At 38.4% G+C, this 23,312-nt stretch overlaps 1 protein-coding gene across 3 annotated transcripts in view; it reads left to right on the top strand.

Moving 5' to 3' along the window:
- The first annotated feature begins 1,923 nt into the window (after positions 1-1,923).
- The window catches only part of USP15 (ubiquitin specific peptidase 15), a 123,693-nt gene continuing 102,304 nt past the window's right edge, over positions 1,924-23,312 (top strand). For 2 of the 3 annotated variants that reach the window (XM_043888365.1, XM_043888355.1), the window contains exon 1: positions 1,951-2,101. In XM_043888365.1, the coding sequence (XP_043744300.1) occupies positions 2,013-2,101 (89 nt within the window). In that variant the 5' untranslated portion in view covers positions 1,951-2,012. Of the gene's footprint in view, positions 2,102-23,312 lie in introns of all 3 variants that reach the window. The other variant, XM_043888386.1, reaches the window with a different exon arrangement.

The following is a 23,312-nucleotide window of genomic DNA, read 5'->3' as shown; positions in this document are numbered from 1 at the left end:
ACTTCATTTTGTTGCATGGATACAGACTTCAACATATCAGAAATGCCCTTTCTTCGAAAAAAAAAAAAAAGACAACCCAAACTGGATAGCAGAGTATGCATGAGGCGTCACTTCTCAGTTGTTGTGTTTATAAAATGAGGGAGAGGATCTTTGTCTTCAAAACCTGTAACTTTTTTTCCCAACGACCTTATTGAGATACCATTAACACACTATTACAAATGATCCCGTCAATAGAGAACATTAGCGTTTACTGATTGGCTACTGTGTCCCAGGTACTACACATACATTGTTTTTCCTAATCTTCATAAAAATTCTTTAACACAGGTATTATCTTTCTCAATTTAATGATTAAACTATAGCTAAATGCTTTGCCGCTAGAGGTTGAGGTATGAACATGCGGTTTGAACTCACGTTCGTTCATATGACTCCATTATTCTTCCCACATCCAGCGACCTCTTTCTGAAAAATTACTTAGTTCTCTTTCAGAGTTTAGGTTTGGGAAAGGATGGTAACTTAACCCTTTGATAGTACTCATCCTTAAACTAATTTTTAACTTGTCAAAAGTCAAATAGTATAAGAAATAGCAAGGAACTGGAAGCTGTTTTCAGACTTTCAAATCAAGGATGATACAAGAAGACAAGACAGTATTATTTCAAAGAAAATAAGCAATCCCAGTGCTGATACAAATTATCCTACCCTGACTTGGAAGGGTTCAACACTCATCAGTATATTACACCCATTTTCTGCATTCCCACCAAATGAATTAGCGTAGAGGCTGAAAATGAGTAAAGAAGAGAGTTCAGGCAGGAATTCCTATCCATCTTTTAGACTTTTCACATCATGTTATCTTACAGTCAAATCGCTGGACATCATGCTTGGAATTACTTACGCGGTTTTGCCACAATTCATTTCTGAAACACATATTTAGGTCGTTCTTATACGTCAGGCAGCACTAGGTGTACAAAGGTGTTGTTTTTTGTTTTAAATGAATTAGTGCAGCCTGGTTTCTATGTTAGTTTAGGCTTTCGTAAGGAGTGGTAATTAGTGTACTATACTGGACAGCGAGCCAGTGTGCCTGTGAAGCTGGATTATAAACTTGCCTCTCCACTTACTGTGTGACCTTGGCATTTGATCTGTGAGACTCGATTTTCCCATTTTTAACATCATCGGCTTCAAATAATAGCTAGTATTACCTTCTTTCAGGTGCACACACCATGGGAAGGTGTGGCTAGGAATGTCACTTCATAGTGTCTAGGAGAATGGGTTTCTCGCCTGTTTTCGCTCCTTTATTTTAGTACCTGGCACTATTCGGTACATATTTTACACCTTGTTCACCGAGGAACTGGAACCTGTTTCTCACTGCAGCTCAGCTATCTGGGTGTGCCTGGGGAGGCGTCACAAAGAGCCTATAAAAGGTCTCCACCTACAGCAGGACTAGGAGCGCAAGAAAGAGCCCAGAAAGAGCACTGCGGCTAAGCGTTCGGTTTCGGGTTGCTAGATTTGGTCCCATCTTCACCGAGTTTAGGTTCTGGGACTCGCCACGGAAAGACTCGAGTCACAGACCTGTTAAAATTTTTCTGCCATATTCTAGCCGTCCCCACGCCCCCCGCGCCGCCCCACCCTCAAGTGTGAGTGAATGCGCAAATAAGGGTTTTCAGGCGTCTGTGGGAAAGACGGAAGGGAAGGCAGAAGTCAGCATGGGCAGGGCGGTGGCACCGCTCAAGTGAGACAGGATCCAGGCCCCACAGACGAGAGTTAAAACCAGGCGTTCCCGGGCCGTAGGAGGCCGAGGCGAGCTGCTGGACGGGCGGGGGCCGACGCGAGGCAGCCGACCTCGGCGGCGCACTCACTCCGCCCGGGGCCAACGCCGGTCCGGAGGCGCACCCCCCCACCCTTACGTCTCTTTTGGTTTCGACCTGCCGACTGGGAGGGGCCGCGGGACGCCATTCCCACAATGCTCTGGGGCGTGCCGCCGCCGTCGCTGCCGCCTCCGCTACCGCTAGTGGAAGAAGATGGCGGAAGGCGGAGCGGCAGATCTGGACATCCAGCGGTCTGACATCGCGACGCTGCTCAAAACCTCGCTCCGGAAAGGGGACACCTGGTGAGGGAAAGAGGTTGAGGTGGCTGCGGTTGCCCGAGGGTGGTGGGGAACTCGGTGGGAACTGCGGGCTGGTGTCTCGCTGGTGACAGGTGCGGGCAGGTCCGGCGGCGGCCGCCTCAGGCAGCAGGATTTTGGCCGCTTCCGAAAGGTTGGGGCAAAGATTGGACCCGAAATGAGGGCCACGGTTCATGGCTCGTCGAGGCGTTGCTGAAAGGCTTGCGGGGAGCGGCGGTGGCGGCTCGTGCTGTTCTCGTCCTTCTTCCTCTGGTGGTGCCGCTCCCACTTCAGGCCTTCCCGAACGATAGGTGACTCTCGTTCGGTGTGAGTCTCTTAATGTTTGACAGGTCCTGGCCCCGCGGCTGGTCCCGATCTCACCCGCTTCACTTCTTTAGTCATTTCCTTTCCCTGCCTTGTCGGCATCCAAGTTCCCCTATTCTGATTCTCGTATTCTTCCGGGAGGCCGGCTGCAGGATGTTTGCGGTTCCTACTACACAGGTGGCATGTGTCAGGGCGCCACTTAAGAGAAAGGAACCCAGTTCCTAGTTCCTTGTCAAAAGGAGGGCGAGGAGTACTGAACCTTAGGCTTCTGAGTGGTACCACGTGGTCTTGTGCTTTAGTGGAGCCTTGGTAGATGCCGGCAGCGTTTCCCTTAGAAGTGCAGCCCTTCCCTCTTATTGGAAGGATAACGTAGGCCTGCAAGAAGTAGATAAGTCCACTTGAAGCTTCAGTCACTTGCTAACATTCAAACTTATAAAATACCAAAGGATATACTTAAAATGTCGAAGAAAGTATTTGTAGATTTTAATATTTGTGGGCCATATCAAGTGGTATTCAGAATAACTTCAGTATGTGAATATGTAACCTAAAGTGCTCTGTTTCATTAGGAAGGATCATGTGCTTCTTTATTATAATAAAAGTTATTTTCACTTTTCCATCGTCACCATAACAGTTGTGTATAATACGCAAGCGTGTTTTTTCATTTCCTCAATATGGCTTAGTGGAAGGAGCGTGAGATTTAGACTCAAGTTAGGTTAGCCTTTCCACCCCTTAGCTTTCAGTGTGACTTTGAGGAAAGTTAATTTACATTGCATCTCAATGATTTCCTCTACAAAATGGACAGAATAATTTCATTTAGGGGTTTATCCTGATTCAGTGAAATAGTCTACAAGATTTTCTGCCTTGAGATAACATTAAATTTTAGTTACCTTCTTATCACCACCATTTCTGTTAAAATGCTGTGGTATTAGAATCATTGTCAAGTAAGCTAGAATCACTGTCAAGTAAGCTAGTAGATGGCAGACTTGGGACTTGAATTTAAATAATTTGGTCTAAGTCTTGGTACTTTTTCTTATTTTGTTAGGCTGCACTGTATGTTTTATATGATTTAAAATCCCTGAGAGTGTAAACATATACTTGTTGGATTGCAGCAAAAAATATGGTTTAATAATCATTCTTGTTCATACCAGAGGGTTCCTATGATGTTTATTACTGTGGGGAAATTGGACATTTCCTAGGACATTTTTGTTTACCTTTTCCTGTGAATTGTTAAAGATGAAATCAGTCCTTACTTCCTATTGTTTGTTAAAGGATATTTTAACATTCTTAATTTACCTTGCCTAATATCACCTTATACAAAGGTAAATGTGGATTTTCATGAAATACAAATCTACAATTTAATATATTTGTTGATGTTCAGTCGCTAAGTTGTGTCTGACTCTTTGTGACCCCGTGGACTGTAGTACAGGCTTCCCTGTCCTTCACTGTCTCCTGGAGTTTGGTCTAACTCATGTTCATTGAGTTAGTGATGCTATTTAATTTAATATATAGATATTATTTATGTGTATATTACTACTTGTTAATGTTGTTGTGGTTTTGATACACTGAGTAATAATTGGTGGTGTTAACCGTAAAGGATGATCAAAGCAGTATGGATATTGTGACCATTAAACTTTAAAGTTTAGCCTTTTTATTTTTGACAAAGTTTCTGTAAATCATTTTAAAGATCTGTTGATATTTATAAGAGTAAATACAGGAAGTTCATAAATTTGAGTTGTTTCAGTGCTTCCATCTTAAAGAAAAGAAAACTGAGGCCCAGACATTTAAGTAACAGCAGAATGTGCAAATTTTTATCCTCACAATTGATTTCCCCTCTCATTTGAAGGAAAAAAATGCAGGAAAAGATGGTACCGGGATGCTCCAGAAACTAATTTGGTTTATATGTGAGCCAGTTGACTTGGAATTAGCAGGTGAAACCTATCAAAAAAGGAATTAGCGAAAGTTTGATTCAGAATTTTAAGGAGAGTAATTTGTTAAGTATGAATTTGATAAAGTGTTCGTGAGTACAGAATTGGTAAAGATATTTAATGGTTTAGTTGTAGCTTGGGTTCATGTTTCTGGTACTCAGTAAAACTTGTTAAACAGTTGTTTCTCTTTTTAAAGTCTTAAAAAAGCCTTGGATTAGTCATTTATGGGTGTTTGAGAAAATTCTGTTTGTTTTTTAATAGCTGAAATGGGCCATATGCAAATGAAACATTGTCTTGGCATATGTATATTACCATCTTGAAAAGACTGATTGGACTGTTAAGAAAAAATGATAGGTTTACCATGAGTTTATTCTTGAAATTTTAATACTAACATTTCTTGTTATAGTCAAATACATTCAAATAAGTAAAGATCATTAATTAGGTTGTGAGTACTTTGCAGATAAGGACGGCCTCTTACTACTCTGGTAATTAATGCTAACACCTGGCCAAGGATAAAGATTTGCTTCTATGTGGCTACTAGAATTTCTGTTTATTTGTAAATAGTGGATGATTTTTATCTGGAAACTAACTTTCTAGAGATGAAAATAAGCTACATGTGTCTGAGATGAGTAACAAACCTTATGATATGTTTGGTATTAAATTTTATAGTGACAAAAATGTCAAAATTGATGTAAAAGAGATACACTTCTTAAAAAGGTTGGGTATAAAAGTAACACCTATCTGCCTTAGAAGGCGTGATCTTTTGTGCTGTTTCCTGATCTGTGTTTAGCTCCAGGGAGAGATTCAGAAAACTATGAACAACACTATTAGAATTTAGAAACTGTAGAAAAAGAGTGAAGGAACTAGAACTGTTTGCTTTGGATGAATGAAAGACAACTTAATTTTTAGGTACATGGTAGTTTTTCTAATAAAATAAAAGGAAAATTTGTTTAAAATACATTGCATTAAGTATATCAGGGATGGAAGAACCTATTGAAGGGAATGATAGTTAAATAAGTAAGTGTGCAAATATACAAATACGTGTTGTGGATTATGTACTCTCTTAGGTGATTTCTTTTAAAATGGATTTATTGTAAGTAAATAAATGACTATAAGTCACCAAAACCACTGCTGTAGTCCCTTATTTTATTAAATGTTATTCATCTACCAATCATTTCCACTAATTTTTATGTTCAAGTATGTTCAAAACTTCCTTTATAGATTAAATCTTGCATGTCATTTTTGTATAAACTCTAATAAAATTAGTAGATTTGCGGTAACTTTGAAGAGTAACTTTCATTTATAGTCATTTAAAAATGTAGCCATATAGCCATGTGTGATGTTTTTGTCTCAAACTGCAGAGGAATTGGACCAATCAAGTTTTTTTTGATAGAGGAGGCTTTAATTTCAATTAGAGCTTTCCTTTCCTACTGTTTTACTTAGAAATCTTTATTGTCCCTTATGTTTTTGCAACTTTGATTCACACTAACAAAATAATCTTAAATCAGACAATCAGTTAATAATGTAAATGGGAACTGTTAATCAATATGAACTCCAAATTGTTTAGTGTGTGCTTGCCAAGAAGTTTTTATATTACCCTTACTGTTAGCTTTAATTGTATCAAAATGTTTACCTCTAAAATAGGATATATGTTATATCACTTGCATCAAATGAAACCAGAAAGCAAAAGTGTTTTTTAGTGTTGGTCAATTGATGAACATAACAGAAGTAGGGATGTTAAAGCATATTTTTCACATTTTAATTGCTTAAAATTGAGAAAAGTAGCTTTTCCTTATTTAATCCTTTTCATAAGTTTTTAAATCACTTGTAAGTTGTTAATGAAGCCAAGATTAATGTACCCCATTTGGCCGAGCAGATCCAGAGCTTTAGCATCTACTTAGTGACATTCAGATTTTTTCCTAAATCATACCGCCTTTTTTCATTAGCACATACAAAGTATTAAATAGATGTTTTAGAAAATAATTTTGTGACTGTTACTAGTCTTGCTTGGATGTAAGTATGATAAGAATTGTCAGGCTATGACCTATGATATTACATTTAAAAGACACTGTGCTAGGTGTTGTTGAAGTATTTAGTTCCTCATCGCCGCGATTCTAGGGTACCAGAATGTGAATGTGTGCCAGTTCACACCGGCCAGAATAAGAGTTTCCCCAGATAGGCTTGAAGAAGTGTTCACACAGTGATACATCTGAGATTTGGACCCAAGTAGTTTAGGGCTTTAAATCAGGCCTTAAAATTATTGTGCTACACTGCCTTTTAAAGATGCATTTTAAAGTGTTCCACTTGTTTTTTTAAATGAACATGCTTTTCTCTTTAAATGGAATCTAATTTATATTTAGGAAGAGACTTCTACCGTTTTATCCCACACTCGTTTCTTGTGACTGTTTAGTTTTGATATGGTGGAAAAATCTTATACTGCTTTTGGAAAATAAAATACGTTTAAGGATTAGTAAGTTTTTAACTGAATATGTAGAACAAATATTATTTCAGTCCGAAAGTACATTTAAGCAAAAGCAGTTGGGCTCATGTATTGTTTAGATTTGGGATTTTGTTTATTAGTAATCATAAGTGATTGTTAGAGAGGCCATATGGCCCCTTTACGTGTAGTTTTACAGAAACAGCATATCAAGCAGATAGTAAGAGCTTGTAGTAAGAGTAGGATATTTTGTTTCAGTACTTTACCCATATTTTAAAAGTATAAATCACAAATGCATAAGACTTTTTTGTTCCCCACTAAGAATCCATTGAAATAGCCCAGAAAATGCAAATGTGAAAGTTTGATATTTTACGTTCCATGATTACCAACTTTTTGTGAATTTTCAAAGTCAAAGCACACTTAAGACACTGGAAGGTACATAACCATGTCGATACCTCTTTAACATCTGAAAACTGACAGTCCATGTGGTATCACTGCTGATAAAATCAGTTTTGCCATATTAGTCATTAGATACATCTCTTTATTATGTGTTGTTCAATCACTCATTCATGCCCAACTCTTTGTGACCCCGTGGACTGCAGCTCGCCGGGTTTTTGTGTCCTTCACCGTCTCCGGGATTTTGTTCAAACTCATGTCCACTATGTTGGACAAGAATTTAGAGTGGTTTTTCTTTTCCTCACTGTGAGAATAACTTCACTGAAAAACTGTGATTATTGATAAGTGAATTGAAACCATCAGCTATACTGGCAGGGAGACAAAGGGAAAGTTGAGAATTACTGGTGAAGGTGTTTGCACACATCTGGTTGGATTCTCAAGATACGTGTGTATTCTGTTCTTGTAGATGAGAAATCTGAGAGACATCAGTTGGTTTGCATGTGGTTCACAGGTAATAATAATACCACCACTAGTGAGCATGTATTGCATGCTTACTCTCCTCAAGCCACTATCCTAAATGCTTTATACTTGTGCAGCTATTAAAGCAAGAGTTCTTATTTACCTCATTTTATAGATGTTTGAGGGTTTCAGAGCTGGTTTTTAAAATATTACTTACATACCTGGTTTACAATGATTTAAAAGGCTAAATCCTACTAGTATCTTTTTAGTATTAAAATGTTTTGTGTTGTCACTACTCAAGTGTAATTCAAACAGTATTTCATAAACCATTAAACTGTTTCTTCTTAGTCTCCATATAGAGTTTGTCTGCAGTTGCTGGTTTTTTCCTTCCTGAGTAATGTCAGTTCGGTTTGTGCCTCTTATTTTCATTTCCTTAGTTACCACTGTAATTCACACTCTGTATCTTATATTTATTCCTTTGAAGTTGTTCTTTCAGATTCTTTCTCCATCTCTTCTTTATAAAGAGAAATGTAGTTCCTTTTAGCGTCACCATTCATTGTACACAGAAGCCACTACCAAAGAAACCTAGAATAAGACTGCTAGTAAGTGACCTCAGTTTTGGATGCAGATTAAAATGATGTATCTGAGCAAACACAATCAAGAACAGCTCCTCAAAAAGAAAGAAGCTCAGATTCTAATATAAGGCAGAAAACCTCTGTAGGGTTAACCCAAATTTGGTTATGCCTAGAATACTGCTTCTGTCAGTAAGATTCCACTTGGTTTTCTTATAGTTCTCCAAAAAGAAAAGGAGGGTAATGACTACTTTTTCTTCTTTACGAGGAGGAATACTAAGAATGCTGTCCCTTCCACTCTCCCTTTAGCTTTGAGAAGGTCCAGGTATTAGTGTGATAATTCCTCGTAATTCAGGAAAATGATTTAGCAGAAGTAGCCTTAGAAAAGACTTTTTAGTGAAAGCATCAAAGGCTCTCACAAGCAAGTCCAGAGTGTCTCTGAGACCAGGCTAGTCTAAGTTTTAGGGAGCCAGTTTTTGTTTTTAAACGAAATATAGTTGATTTACAGTGTCGTGTTTCAGCTGTACAGCAAGGTGACTCAGATGTAGATCCATGTTTTTAGATTGTTCCATTAGAGGTTATTACAGGATACTGAACATGGGTCCTTATGCTACCAGTAGGTCCTTGTGGGTTATGTATTTTATATATAGTAGTGTGTATATTTTAATCCCAAACTCCTGATTAACCCCTCCTCCCCCACTTCCCCCTTTGATAACCGAAAGTTTATTTTCTGTGTCTGTGAGTCTCTGTTTTGTAAATAAGTTCATTTGTATCATTTTTTTTAAGATTCCACATAAAAGTAATATAAAAGACAAAAAGATATTTGTCTTCTTCTGTCTGACTTATTTCACTTAGCCAGTGAAATCCAAACCGGGGAGCATTAGAGAAAAAATTCTTTGCTTGAGTGAAAAGAGCATCAAGTTCCTGTAGTAAAAAACAAAAAGGTTAAGAATGATAAGGGTGATAATTATATTTATCATGTTGTACATTACCTCTCTAGTACTTATCTTCTACCTGTAAGTTTGTACCTTTTGACTGCCTTCATACAAGTCCTCCTCCCCCCATGCCCTTGCCTCTGGTAACCACAAATCTGATCTAATTTTTTAATGAGTTTGGTTGGTTGGTTGTCCTATAACACTGTCACTTCCTGTTACAGAACATAGTGATTAGATATTTCTATATACTTCAAAAGGATCACCAGGATAAATCTAGTTACTATGTGTCACCACACAAAGGTATTACATGATAACTGATTCTGTTTCCCACATTGTACTTTTCATGCTTGGAACTCATATATTTTGCAACGGCAAGTTTGTTCCTCTTAACCTCACTTACCTATTTCTCTCCTCTGCCTACCTTCCTTTTCTCTAGCAACCACCTGTTTGTATCTATGACTGTTTCTGTTTTCTTATGTTTGTCTTTTAGATTCCATATATGTGTGAAATCATACATATTTGTCTTTCTTACTTATTTCACTTAGCGTAATATCCTCCATGTCCATTCATGCTGTTGCACATAGCAAGATTTTATTCTTCTTTATGGCTGAGTAATACTCTGCGGGAGTTGGTGATGGACAGGGAGTTCTGTGTGCTGTGATTCATGGGGTCGCAAAGAGTCGGACACGACTGAGCGACTGAACTGAACTGAATACTCCATTGTGGGACTTCCCTGGTGGCTCAGTGGTGAAGGAGAAGAAAATGACAACCTGCTTCAGTATTCCTGCCCAGGAAACCCCATGGACCGAGGAGTCTGGCCGACTGTAGTCTATGGGGTTGCAGAAGAGCTGGATGTGACTTAATGATTAAACAACAAAAGCAATATTCCATTGTAATATAATTAACAGTGCTGAATATTATATGTGGGAGTTGTTAGAGTAAATCCTGAGAATTCTCATCGTTGTTGTTCAGTCACTCAGTTGTGTCTGACTCTGCCCATCCCGTGGACTACAGCACATCAGGCTTCCCTGTCCTTCACTATCTCTTGGAGTTTGCTCAAACTCATGTCCATTGAATCAGTGATGCCATCCAACCATCTCATCCTCTCTTATCCTCTTCTCCTCCTGCCTTCAGTCTTTCCCTGCATCAGGGTCTTTTCTAATGAGTCGGCTCTTCTCATCAGGTGGACAAAGTATTGGAGCATCAGTGCTTCCAGTGAATACTCAGGATTGATTTCCTTTAGGATTGGCTGGTTTGATCTCCTTGCTGTCTAAGGGACTCTCAAGAGTCTTCTCCAGCACCACAGTTTGAAAGCATCAATTCTTCACCACTCAGCTTTCTCTATGGTCCAACTCTCATGTCCATTCATAACTGCTGGAAAAACCATAACTTTAACTAGACACACGTTTGTTGACTGATGTCTGCTTTTTAATACACTGTCTACATTTGTCACAGCTTTTCTTCCAAGAAACAAACATGTTTTAATTTCATGGCTGCAGTCACCATCTACAGTGATTCTGGAGTGCAAGAAAATAAAGTCTGTCACTGTTTCCATTTTATCCCCATCTATTTGCCATGAAGTGATGGGACTGGATGCCATGGTCTTCGTTTTTTGAATGTTGAATTTTAAGCCAGATTTTTCAGTCTCCTCTTCCACCTTCATCAAGAGGTTCGTTAGTTGTTCTTAGCTTTCTGCCATTAGGGTGGTGTCATCTGCATATCTGAGGTTATTGATATTTCTCCCAGCATTCTTGATTCCAGCTTGTGCTTCATCCAGCTGGCATTTCACATGATGTACTCTGCATTTAAGTTAAATAAGCAGTACACAGCCTTGACATACTCTTCCCAATTTTGAACCAGTTTGCTATTCCATGTCCAGTTCTAACTGTTGCTTCTTGACCTGCACACAGGTTTCCCATCTCTTGAAGAATTTTCCAGTTTGTTGTGATCCACACAGTCAAAGGCTTTAGCGTAGTCAGTGAAGCAGAAGTAGATGTTTTTCTGGAATTCTGTTGCTTTTCCTGTGACCCAGCGGATGTTGGCAATTTGCTCTCTGGTTCTTCTGCCTTTTTTAAATCCAGCTTGTACATCTGGATGTTCTCAGTTCACATGCTATTTGAATTCTAGCTTGAAAGATTTTGATCATTACTTTGCTAGCATGTGAAATGAGTGCACTTGTGCTGTAGTTTGACCATTCTTTGGCATTGCCCTTCTTTGGAATTGGAATAAAATTTGAACCTCTTCCAGTCCTGTGGCCACTGTTCTCATCATAAGGAAATTTTTTTTTCTATTTAATTTTGTATCTATATGAGATAATGGGTGTTCACTAAATTTACTGTGGTAATCATTTCATGATGTATGTAAGTCAAATCATCATGCTGTACACCTTAAACTTTTATAGTGCTGTATGTCAATTGTATCATAAAACTAGAAGAAAGGAGAAAGAATGATAAGGGTTAAATGATCATGGTTAAAGAGATCTGATAATTTGGGTTGCTTTATATTATTTAGCAATATGTCATAGCAACTTGATGAAGTTTAACAGTTTAATCGAGATTTATCTGTGATATAGAGGGAAAATTTATTTTCATAAATTTGAATGAATTTCAAGCTTTTAAAATCTCAGAAAAGGTATAGCTAAGTATTTCTATGTACCATGCAGTTGTGGCTATGATTACAAATATTACCATTCATGTATGAGTTTAAGAGCTTTTTGTATGTATAAAATAAGTGATAGTGTTCTCTTTTAAGTTTCAGAAACTGAAGTACAGAGTTAAGTGCACATGGTGATATGGTCAGTCAGAGGTACAGCAGAGATTCTGATCTAGACAGTCAACTCTGAAACCTGCATTTTAAAATACACTGCCACTGCCTGCCTTTGAGTGATAGCCATACCCATTTTATGGGAAACAGTTCTTTGAGGGATGAATACTTGAAAGTATTAAAATTAAGATGTGGCAGTTTTGTCATATTAATAAAATACCATGTTCATGTATTATCTATGAGGAACCTATAGAATTTTCTAGGTTTTTCTGGTTTAACATTCTAGTCTTAGCAGTCTCATTTCTAACTGATACAGCTCTTTCATACAAGTTTTGTTTCCTGCAGATTCTTTACTTATCCCTTCCTCACGGGAGTTTACATTCATTCATGTTATTTCCAGTACATTTTACTAAGTCTTGACTTTCACGTACTTCAAAACCAATCTTTGGAAATGATTTATGGCCCTTTCACACTTTTGATAAAAGATCATAGCTTTATTGTGGTATAATTAACATAACATACTGTCTCTGGAGGAAGGGAACATGGGCAGAGAAAAGAAATAGGTGAGTGGTATCACATATCACTTGATGTGTAAAATTCACTGAATTTGGGTATATTCATAGAATTGTGCCGCCATCACCACAATCAATTTTGGAATATTTTTATCAGCCCTAAAAGAAACCGCATACCTATTAGCAGTTTCCCCCACCCCCTTTTCTACCCACATCCCGCTGTTCTTGGCAGCTACTTATCTTCTATCTTGTTCTATAAATTTACCTTCTGGATATTTCATGTAAATAGAATCATATATGTGTTTTTTTTGTCTCTGGCTTCATTTACTTAACATAATGCTTTTTAGATTCATCCATTTTATAGTGTATATCAGTACATCATTTCTTTTTATTGCCACAAAATGTCCCGTTGTATAGGGATACCACATTCAATTTATTCCTTCTTCAGTTGATGGACTTTTGGCTTCTTCACACTTTTTGATTGTTATGAATAATCCTGCTATGAACATTTATGTGCAAGTTTTAGTCTAGACATAAGTTTTCATTTCCCTTGGGTGCATATCTGGCAATGGAATTGCTGAGTCCCTGTGTTTATTTTTTGAGGAACTAATGGACTCTTTTCCAAAGTGGTGGCACCATTTTCCATTGCCACCAGCGATCTGTAAGGGTTCCAGTTTCTCTGCATCATCGTGATACTTATTGTCTGTCTTTTTGATTATTGCCATTTTGGGGGATGTGAAGTGGTATCTCATTGGAGGCTCAATTTGCATTTTCATAGTGGCTAATGTTGGTGCAGATCTTTTCATATATGCTTATTAGCCCTTTTGGCAAAAATGCCTATCTGTATTCTTTGCCCATTTTCTCACTTGATCTTAGCCAAAAGGCCGAGAAGCGATGCCCATTTTCTCATTTGGCAATTTTCTCTTCATTATTGAGTTTTAAGAGTTCTTTATATATATTCTAGATACAAATCCCCTGTCAGATAGGTGACATGCAACATTTTCTCCACTTCTGTGTGTTTTCTTTTCACTTTCACAATTTTACTTGGCCTCCTTCCTGAGTTCTTTGTCTTGTAGTTTAGATGTAAAAGAGGTCATAAAAATTAGTTCTTGCCAACTGATGAATTTAATGTGTAGAGCAAAAAGTAGGTTGGAAATGCTTCAGACCTAAAAATTAAGATATAAAGGGATGATTAACCAAACCATTGGTTTATTTGAACAACTTAATAGCTTTCCTTGATTATGTTTTACTGAAGAGTTTTCCTTTGTGGTACTTAAAAAGAAAAAACAGTGAAGTATCTAGTTTTATAATGATTTAAAGTACTGGATACTATAAATATCTCTTTTAGTATTAAAAATGGCTTATGCTATTGCAACTTAAATGTAATTGAAACAGTATTTTATTCAATGAGATGATTAGTCATAGAGTGAATTAATATCCAAAAGTGTTTATGCTGTTAATTCTACATACAACAGTTATACATGTTGTTTTCAGAGTATGTGCTACATTGAATTAGGCTGAAATTTTTGTGTGTCTTCTCAGTTGCAAAATAGTGACTGTCTTATATCTACTTTGCAGAGAAAAAGGTAGGGTTTTTTGAAAAGTAAACATCATATATAAGTATTAAGCAATTTAGAAGGAACTGCTTATTTGGAAATTATCAGCATAAACATATACTAATCCAAAAAAGCAAAACAGAATCATGCATTCACTAACCCCATGGTTTTCTGAATCCAGCTCTTGGGATTTCCCCATTTCCCTATACTGCTTTTAAATGTCTTTGTATTTAGGACTGTTTCTGAATCATTTACTGGTCCCTTTATATGTTTCTTAAATTTTCTTTTGGTGTGTGCAGAGACACTAACCAGCTTTTGAGACTCTCCTGTCTTCTCTACCACCTCCCCCCACCCCAAAAAAAACACAAATAACAGCAAAAAACCTACAACCTGGCCTTTTTAGTTCTTACAGTAGGTTTTCTGCATTTGAGGGCTGTTTTAAAATGGACTCATTTTAAATTGATTTGTTTTGGGTCCTAAAATTGATCCTGCTTCTCTGTAGCCATTGAAAATTATTCTGTCCAGAGCACATTACAAATTGTCTTTCTTGATGCCATTAGAATATTTAGCACCATACAGTTTAGGCCTTTTTGAAGTACTTATAACTTTATGTAAGTTTTGATTTATTAAACATTTTACTTGTATTTAAACCTCCCAGTACTCCTGTGAGATACTCTCAGTCTTCATGAAATGTAAATCAGATTATATCTCTTCTCTTCTAAAAATCTGTCAGTGGCTTTCCTTGCATTTAGGATAAACTCTTTGATTACCTTAAAGGTGCTGTGGTCTGGCTCCAGCCTGCCTTATCTAGCGTCCCTTCTGCCTTTGTCGTAAACTCCGTCTGCATTTAACTCTCCCGGTGTACCCGAGTCCCGGAGCTGTTCCGGCTCCAGCGTGTGCTGTTCCTTCCATCTAGGTAGCTTTTTATCTTATTCGTGAAATAACTCCTGTTCATATGCTAAAATATTATTTTTTCAAAAAGGATTTTGTTTATTCTAAATGTGTCTCAGTCACTGCATTGTGTCCAACTCTTTGCAACCCATGGACTGCAGCCCACCAGTCTCCTTTGTCCATGGAATTTCCCAGGCCAAAATACTGGAGTGGGTTGCCATTTCCTTCTCCAGGGGATCTTCCCAAAACAGGAATCGAACCTGCATCTCCTGCATTAGCAGGCGGATTCTTAACCACTGAGCCTCCTGGGAAGCCTTAGTTCTCTGTTAGTAAATGGCTTTTAAAGTAAAGTTTAAACAGTAGAAAGAACACTGAACTTTCAAGTCTGAAAACTAGAGTGTATACTGGAAACAGGCCCTACGCACTCAGTGTTGTATGACCTTGTTAAGGTACATAGCTTCTCTGAGTTTTGGTTTCCCCATCAGCTAAACAAAAAAAGATGGGGAAAAGTTACTCTAAAGATTAATTTGAAAACACTTTATACAAAAAACTTTACATAAATATAAATAAAAACATTTCTATTCTGTTGTTGTTGTTCAGTCACCCAGTTGTGTCTGACTCTTTGTGACCCCATGGACTGCAACATGCCAGGACACTCTGTCCCTCACCATCTCCCGAAGTTGCCCAAGTTCGTGTCCATTGCATTGGTGATGCCATCCAGCCATCTCATCATCTTACACTCTCTTCTGCCCTCAATCTTTCCCAGCATCAGGGACTTTTCCAGAGAGTCAGCTGTTTACATCAGATGACCAAATACTGGAGTTTCAGCTTCAACATCAGTACTTCCAAGTATCCAGGGTTGATTTCCCTTAAGATTACTGGTTTGATCTCTCTGCTGTCCAGGGGACTCTCAAGAGCCTTCTCCAGCACCACAGTTCGAAGGCATCAGTTCTTTGGCACTGCCTTCTTTACAGTCCAGCCCTCACAACTGTATGTGACCACTGGGAAAACCATAGCCTTGACTATATGGACCTGATTGGCAGAGTAATGTCTCTGCTTTTCAGCACACTGTCTAGGTTTGTCATAGCTTTCCTGCCAAAAGCAAACGTCTTATAATTTCATGGCTGCAGGCACCATCTGCAGTGATTTTAGAGCCCAAGAAGGGGAATCTGTCACTACTTCCACCTTTTCCCCCTCTATTTACCATGAAGTAAATCAGGCTGGATGGCATGATCTTATTTTTCTTAGTATTCAGTTTTAAGCCAGGTCTTTCACTCTCTCCTTCATGCTCATCAAGAGGCTTTTTAGTTCCTCTTTGCTTTCTGCCATTAGTGTGGGATCATCCACATATTTGAGGATGTTGATGTTTCTCCCACTTATCTTGATTCCAGCTTGTAACTCATCCAGCCCAGCATTTCTCATTATGTTGCTCAGTGTACAGATTAAACAGACAGGGTTACCGCAGACAGCCCTGTTGTGCTCCTTTCTCAATCTTTAACCAGTCAGTTGTTCCATACGGGGTTCTAACTATTGCTTCTTGACCCTCATACAGGTTTCTCAGGAGACAGGTAAGGTCTGTCACATGACACTAAATTTTAATTTTAACAGTAGAGTGAATGATCATATTTATGTTTTTAAAATGTCTGGCAGCAGAATGGAGGCTAAATTGGCAGCAGGCAAATTTAAAGCAGAGTTACAAGTTGGGCAGCTGTTACAGTGCTCTATGCCACTTAAGACTGATGAGGAGGGTGAGTTACCGAGCTTAGATACTTTTCTGAGCATGAAGAAGAGAGGGACAGACTTGGTTGCTAGATGTTAAGGGGTCATGGAGGAATGTAGGATAATTTGGTTTCTGGTTTGGGATACTAAATTACTGATGACATTTATTAAAGAGATATTAGAGAAGGAGTACATTTGAGGATGTAAAGACAATTGACAACTTGAAATTGAAATTCTATAAAAAAAAAATACAAGTTGACATGGATGAGTAGAAGTTGGAAATATTCAAGAACTTGAGCGTTGGTCTTACCATGAAGATTTTAGACTCACTGGTGTCAGTTACAATATCACTGAGACTATTGACTGAGAAAAGAGGACATTGAAGAGCAGCTTTGTGGACTACTAACATTTAGTTAGAAGTAGGGAATCTTGTTTAAATAGCTAAATATATTTAGATATAGATATATTCTTCCTCTCTGGAAAGGCAGAATCACTGAGATTATATTTAAAAGCATTGATACGGTAACAAAATTATGAATCCTTTGGATTTGGTAGGGTGGCCATTGGTGGCTTCGTGAGGACCTTTTTGAGGGCCCATTGGGATAGCAAGATGTGTTGTGCTTTGCCGAAGAGTAAGTAAAGATTGAGGAAGGAGAAGCTTGGCTGCAGGGAGAAGTCAGAAAAATGGGAGCAGATAGAAGAGGAAATGAACATGGGAGTAGGGCAGTCATGGGCAGAAGGGGGAAAAGAGTGGCTCTTCTTATAGGCTAAGTTAAAAAAAAGACAGGAAAGGTACGGGGAGAAAAAAGATGGTAGGGGCTGTTTCTAAGGTAAGTCTCCAAGGAGGCAGAAGGAAATTAGGTCCAAAGAATAGGAACAAAAATTATTAGCCTTAGATTTAAGAAGAGTTATATACTCCACGGGTATGTAAGGGAATCACTGATGATAAAGGTGGGGAGTAAGAGAGTTAGAAAGTTGGGGCTTACTTCTTTGAAAAGTAAGCAGCAAGGCTGTCTATTCAGCCTAATGGGTTAGAGACTTAGTGTTTTGAAAAGGTTTGAAATAATTATTGGAAGTAGAGAAGTCTAAACTGGAGATAAGTTGGAGGATGTTGGTTGTCTTTAAAGGACTTGAGATTGATTGAAGACCATAGATATTTAATCTCTGTGAAATGTTCTTTAGTAATTTTAAACTCATAGTATCATTATAGGAACATTTTCATATTGATGTACTAGTGTTTGAGAATCATCAGTCAGTTCAGTTCAGTCGCTCAGTCGTGTCCGACTCTTTGTGACCCCATGGACTGCAGCACGCCAGGCCTCCCTGTCCATCACCAACTGCCGGAGCTTACTCAAACTCATTTCCATTGAGTGGGTGATGCCATCCAACCATCTCATCCTCTGTCATCTCCTTCTCCTCCCACCTTCAGTTTTTCCCAGCATCAGGGTCTTTTCAGATAAGTGAGTTCTTTGCATCAGGTGGGCAAAGTATTGGAGTTTCAGCTTCAACATCAGTCCTTCCAATGAACACCCAGGACTGATCTCCTTTAGGATAGACTGGTTGGATCTCCTTGCAGTCCCAGGGACTCTCAAGAGTCTTCTCCAACACCATAGTTCAAAAGCATCAATTCTTCGGCACTCAGTTTTCTTTATAGTCCAACTCTCACATCCATACATGACTACTGGGAAAACCATAACCTTGACTAGACGGACCTTTGTTGGCAGAGTAATGTCTCTGCTTTTTAATATGCTGTCGAGGTTGGTCGTAACTTTCCTTCCAAGGAATAAGTGTCTTTTAATTTCATGGCTGCAGTGACCACCTGCAGTGATTTTGGAGCCAAAAAAATAAAGTCAGCCACTGTTTTCCACTGTTTCGCCATCTATTTGCCATGAAGTGATGGGACCAGATGCCGTGATCTTAGTTTTCCGAATGCTGAGTTTTAAGCCAACTTTTTCACTCTCCTCTTTCACTTTCAGCAAGAGGCTTTTTAGTTCCTCTTCACTCTCTGCCATAAGGGTGGTCTCATCTGCATATCTGAGGTTATTGATATTTCTCCCAACAATCTTGATTCCAGCTTATGCTTCATCTTTCAGCCCAACGTTTCTCATGATGTACTTTGCATATAAGTTAAATAAACAGGGTGACAATATACAGCCTTGACATACTCCTTTCCCGATTTGGAACCAGTCTGTTGTTCCATGTCCAATTCTAACTGTTGCTTCCTGATGTGCATACAGATTTCTCAAGAGGCGGGTCAGTTGGTCTGGTAGTCCCATCTCTTTGAGAATTTTCTACAGTTTGTTGTGATCCACACAGTCAAAGGCTTTGGCATAGTCAATAAAACAGAAATAGATGTTTTTCTGAAACTCTCTGGCTTTTTCAGTGATCCAGCAGATGTTGGCAGTTTGATCTCTGGTTCCTCTGCCTTTTCTAAAACCAGCTTGAAATCTGGAAGTTCACAGTTAACATATTGTTGAAGCCTAGCTTGGAGAATTTTGAGCATTACTTTACTAGCATGTGAGATGAGTGCAGTTGTGCGGTAGTTTGAGCATTCCTTGGCATTGCCTTTCTTTGGGATTGGAACGAAAACAGACCTTTTGGGTAGTGACACATGTGAGGCGTCATCGTTAAAGTCCCTTGTATTCCCTGGTGGCTCATCTGGCTAAAAAATCCACCTGCATGCAGGAGACCTGGGTTCAATCCCTGGGTTGAAAAGATCCCCTGGAGAAGGAGAGGGCTACCCACTCCAGTATTCTGCCTGGGGAATTCCATGGACTGTATAGTCCATGCAGTCACAAAGAGTTGGACACAACTGAGCGATTTTGTGGATCACAGTAAACTGTGGAAAGTTCTGAAAGAGATGGGCATACGAGACCACCTGACCTGCCTCTTGAGAAACCTGTATGCACATCAGAAAGCAACAGTTAGAACTGGACATGGAACAACAGACTGGTTCCAAATCGGGAAAGGAGTACGTCAAGGCTGTATAGTCACCCTGTTTATTTAACTTATATGCAAAGTACATCATGAGAAACGTTGGGCTGAAAGATGAAGCATAAGCTGGAATCAAGATTGCTGGGAGAAATATCAATAACCTGATATGCAGATGAGACCACCCTTATGGCAGAGAGTGAAGAGGAACTAAAAAGCCTCTTGCTGAAAGTGAAAGAGGAGAGTGAAAAAGTTGGCTTAAAACTCAGGATTCAGAAAACCAAGATCACGGCATCTGGTCCCATCACTTCATGGCAAATAGATGGCGAAACAGTGGAAACAGTGGCTGACTTTATTTTTTTGGGCTCCAAAATCACTGCAGGTGGTGACTGCAGCCATGAAATTAAAAGACGCTTACTCCTTGGAAGGAAAGTTATGACCAACCTAGATAGCATATTAAAAAGCAGAGACATTACTTTGCCAACAAAGGTCCGTCTAGTCAAGGCTATGGTTTTCCCAGTAGTCATGTATGGATGTGAGAGTTGGACTGTGAAGAAGGCTGAGTGCCGAAGAATTGATGCTTTTGAACTATGGTGTTGGAGAAGACTCTTGAGAGTCCCTGGGACTGCAAGGAGATCCAACTAGTCCATCCTAAAGGAGATCAGTCCTGGGTGTTCATTGGAAGGACTGATGTTGAAGCCGAAACTCCAATACTTTGCCCACCTCATGCGAAGAGCTGACTCATTTGAAAAGACCCTTATGCTGGGAGGGCTTGGGGGGCAGGAGGAGAAGGGGACGACAGAGGATGAGATGGTTGGCTGGCATCGCCAACTCGATGGACATGGGTTTGGGTGGGCTCTGGGAGTTGGTGATGGACAGGGAGGCCTGGCATGCTGCGATTCATGGAGTCGCAAAGAGTCGGACACGACTGAGCAACTGAAATGAACTGAGCGATTTTCACTTTCACTTTTCACTAAAACAGAGGGAATGATAGTGATTCAGCCACAGTCAGAAGCCTCACTCAAAAGTGGAAATGATCTTGAGCATATTTTGGTACATTTATTTCATAGCTTTTTATATAGGAACACAGTGAGATGGCTCAATATTATTCAGAAACATTTCATCCTCAGTTTCTTCTGTATGATACTGACTCCTTTGTGTAAGAAGCTTAAATTCGTTTGTTTATCATAAGGAGGTTAATAATTACTCTGGGCTATCTAGATGTTTGCACATTAGTATTTAGTTGAAACTTAGATGATTGCAAGTCTGTAGTTTAATCTTTGGTAAGTTTAATATTTGGTACTAAAGGTTGATCAGCTTAAAATCAGTATATATGTCAGTTTTAGAATTTTTTGATTGTTTGGTTTACATATCTTCCCAGATAACAGGGGTGGTAATCTGTATTTTTGTACTTTGTGCTTTTCATTTCTTATGAGATGTCAACCAATCATTTTCACCTTTCTGGCTTAGTTAGTAGTTGCTCTAGTTAACAAACAATTTCTTGAAAATGAATGCATTACTGTATATCAAATTCATAATTTGATCAATTTGGAAACAAGTCATGTTTTTCTAAAGAAAATTCTTCCAGGTTTATGTAACTTTTTGTTAAAATCTAATGGAAATTCACCTGTTGGATTTGGAAGAGATTTGTTGTTGTTCAGTCACTCAGTTGTGTCTGACTATTTGCGACCCCATAGACTGCAGCACGCTAGGCTTCCCTGCCCTTCACCAACTTCTGGAACTTGCTCAAACTCATGTCCAATAAGTTGGTGATGCAATCCAACCATCTCGTCCTGTCGTCCCATTCTCCTGCCCCCAATCTTTGCCAGCATCAGGATCTTTTCTTTTGGAACAGATAGTATAAAATAAATATGAGGTAATAGAAACTAATGAACTTCTTTTAAAAAATAAGTAGTAATGAAACTAAAGCTGTCTATTGTATACATTTTTCTGTACATATTTCTATCCCATTTTTATGCTTGCAACCTCATTTGCTGTCAGCTTTGTTGGCTGCAGCGTTGTTCAAGTCTGTGTGTTTGACTTTCATTCTGTGCCTGTATATGAAGGTTATACATAAACCGGTGTTGTTGTTTAGTTGCCAGGTCATGTCCAATTCTTTTGTGACCCCGTAGACTATAGCCTGCCAGGCTCCTCTGTCCATGGGATTTCCAAGGCAAGAATATTGGCATGGGTTGCCATTTCCTTCTCGGGAAACCTTCGTGACCCAAAGATCAAACCTGTGTCTCCTGCATTGGCAGGTCGATTCTCTACCACTAAGCCACCAGGGAAGCCCATTCTGTATTAAATAAGAAACATATTAATCATATTGAGTATCCTATTTCAGAAAACAGAATACAGAGAAAAATGTAACAAAACCCCTGTGTAAACCTCTATTAGTTTAAAAAAAATCTTTACAAATACAGTTGAATCTCCCTTTACCTGTTTGCCTCATCCTAACCCCTTCCCTCTCTTGCCACAGGGAGCCACCCTCCAGAAATGGATTTTTATTATTCCCTTTACTTATATTTTCAGTATGTATATAGGAATCTATGAATATTATTATTTGTGGCATGTTTAAAAATTTTCTATAGTTGTACTGTGTGTACATATCTGTATCAATATATTTGTGTTACATTCAGTTCAGTCACTCAGTTGTGTCCAACTCATGTATCCTTTTGTAGCTTCTATTTTTTTTATTCAGCATTGCAGTTTTGAGATTTATCCATGTTAATACTTGCGGCTGTGTTTTTCATTTCAGTTTTTCTATAATATGTCGTGATAGGAGTAGTGGATATTAGGGAGCTTTTCCAGTTTTCTATTTGCTACTTACATTGCGCTACATATAATGTAACTGCATTACAAGTTGTATTCTTGTAAATATGTGCAAGAGTTTCTCATGATAAGACTTAGCAATGACAATATGTGATTTTGCATTATACACATCTTCATCTTTAATAAATATTGCCGAATTATTCTCCAAAATGAGGATTCTAGTTTACACCCCAGTTGATAGTTTATGAGCTGTAGTTACTACACATCTTCTCCACACAATATTATTGACACATGTACATGTGCTTGTGTGTTCACCAATTTCATGCAAACGATGTGGTATGATATTAATTTGTATTTTTTACATTGCTAATGATATAGAACATTTTCTCCTTTGTATCGAGGCCATTCTGATGTCCTGTGTATTGTCCTTTTTTTCTTTTTAAATGAGTTTTTCATGTATTCTAATCCTTTGTTGATTATAGGCAGTATTTTTCCCAGTCTCTGTCTTTCTTTACTTGGTTAAACAGAAGGTTTTCATTTTAACCTTGCAATTTTATCAACCTTTACTTTTAAGAGTTTTTGTTTTTTGTCTTTACTCTTCCTATATTCTGAAGTAACAAGAGTTTTTTCTATTATCTTTTAAAAATTATATTTTTGCTTTCACATTTATGTTTTTGATCCAACTATAATTTATTTTTGTACAGCTTCTGCTGTAATAGAGCTTGTGTTCCTGAAAATCACTGTGCTATATGCAAAATCATGCAGTAAAACCCACAGGGCATATGGGAAAAATAGGGTTGGGGCACAGCACTTGAAAATTTCTTGGCAGTGACCCATTTTTTAAAAACAAGACACCTAATAAAAATGGTAGCATAGTTTTACATTTATTAAAAGTTGAGAAACACACTAATACCCCCCAAAATATGTCATTTTTATTCTTAATAAAAGGAAATTTGCTTGAAGTGGGATTCAAAAACATTGCAGCCTGTAAGTTATTGTGAAATGGTAGAAGGAAGGTTATCCAA

Source organism: Cervus elaphus, chromosome 3 (genome assembly GCF_910594005.1).
Source record: "Cervus elaphus chromosome 3, mCerEla1.1, whole genome shotgun sequence".
NCBI lineage: Eukaryota > Metazoa > Chordata > Mammalia > Artiodactyla > Cervidae > Cervus > Cervus elaphus.
This window is presented reverse-complemented; position numbering and strand designations above follow the sequence as displayed.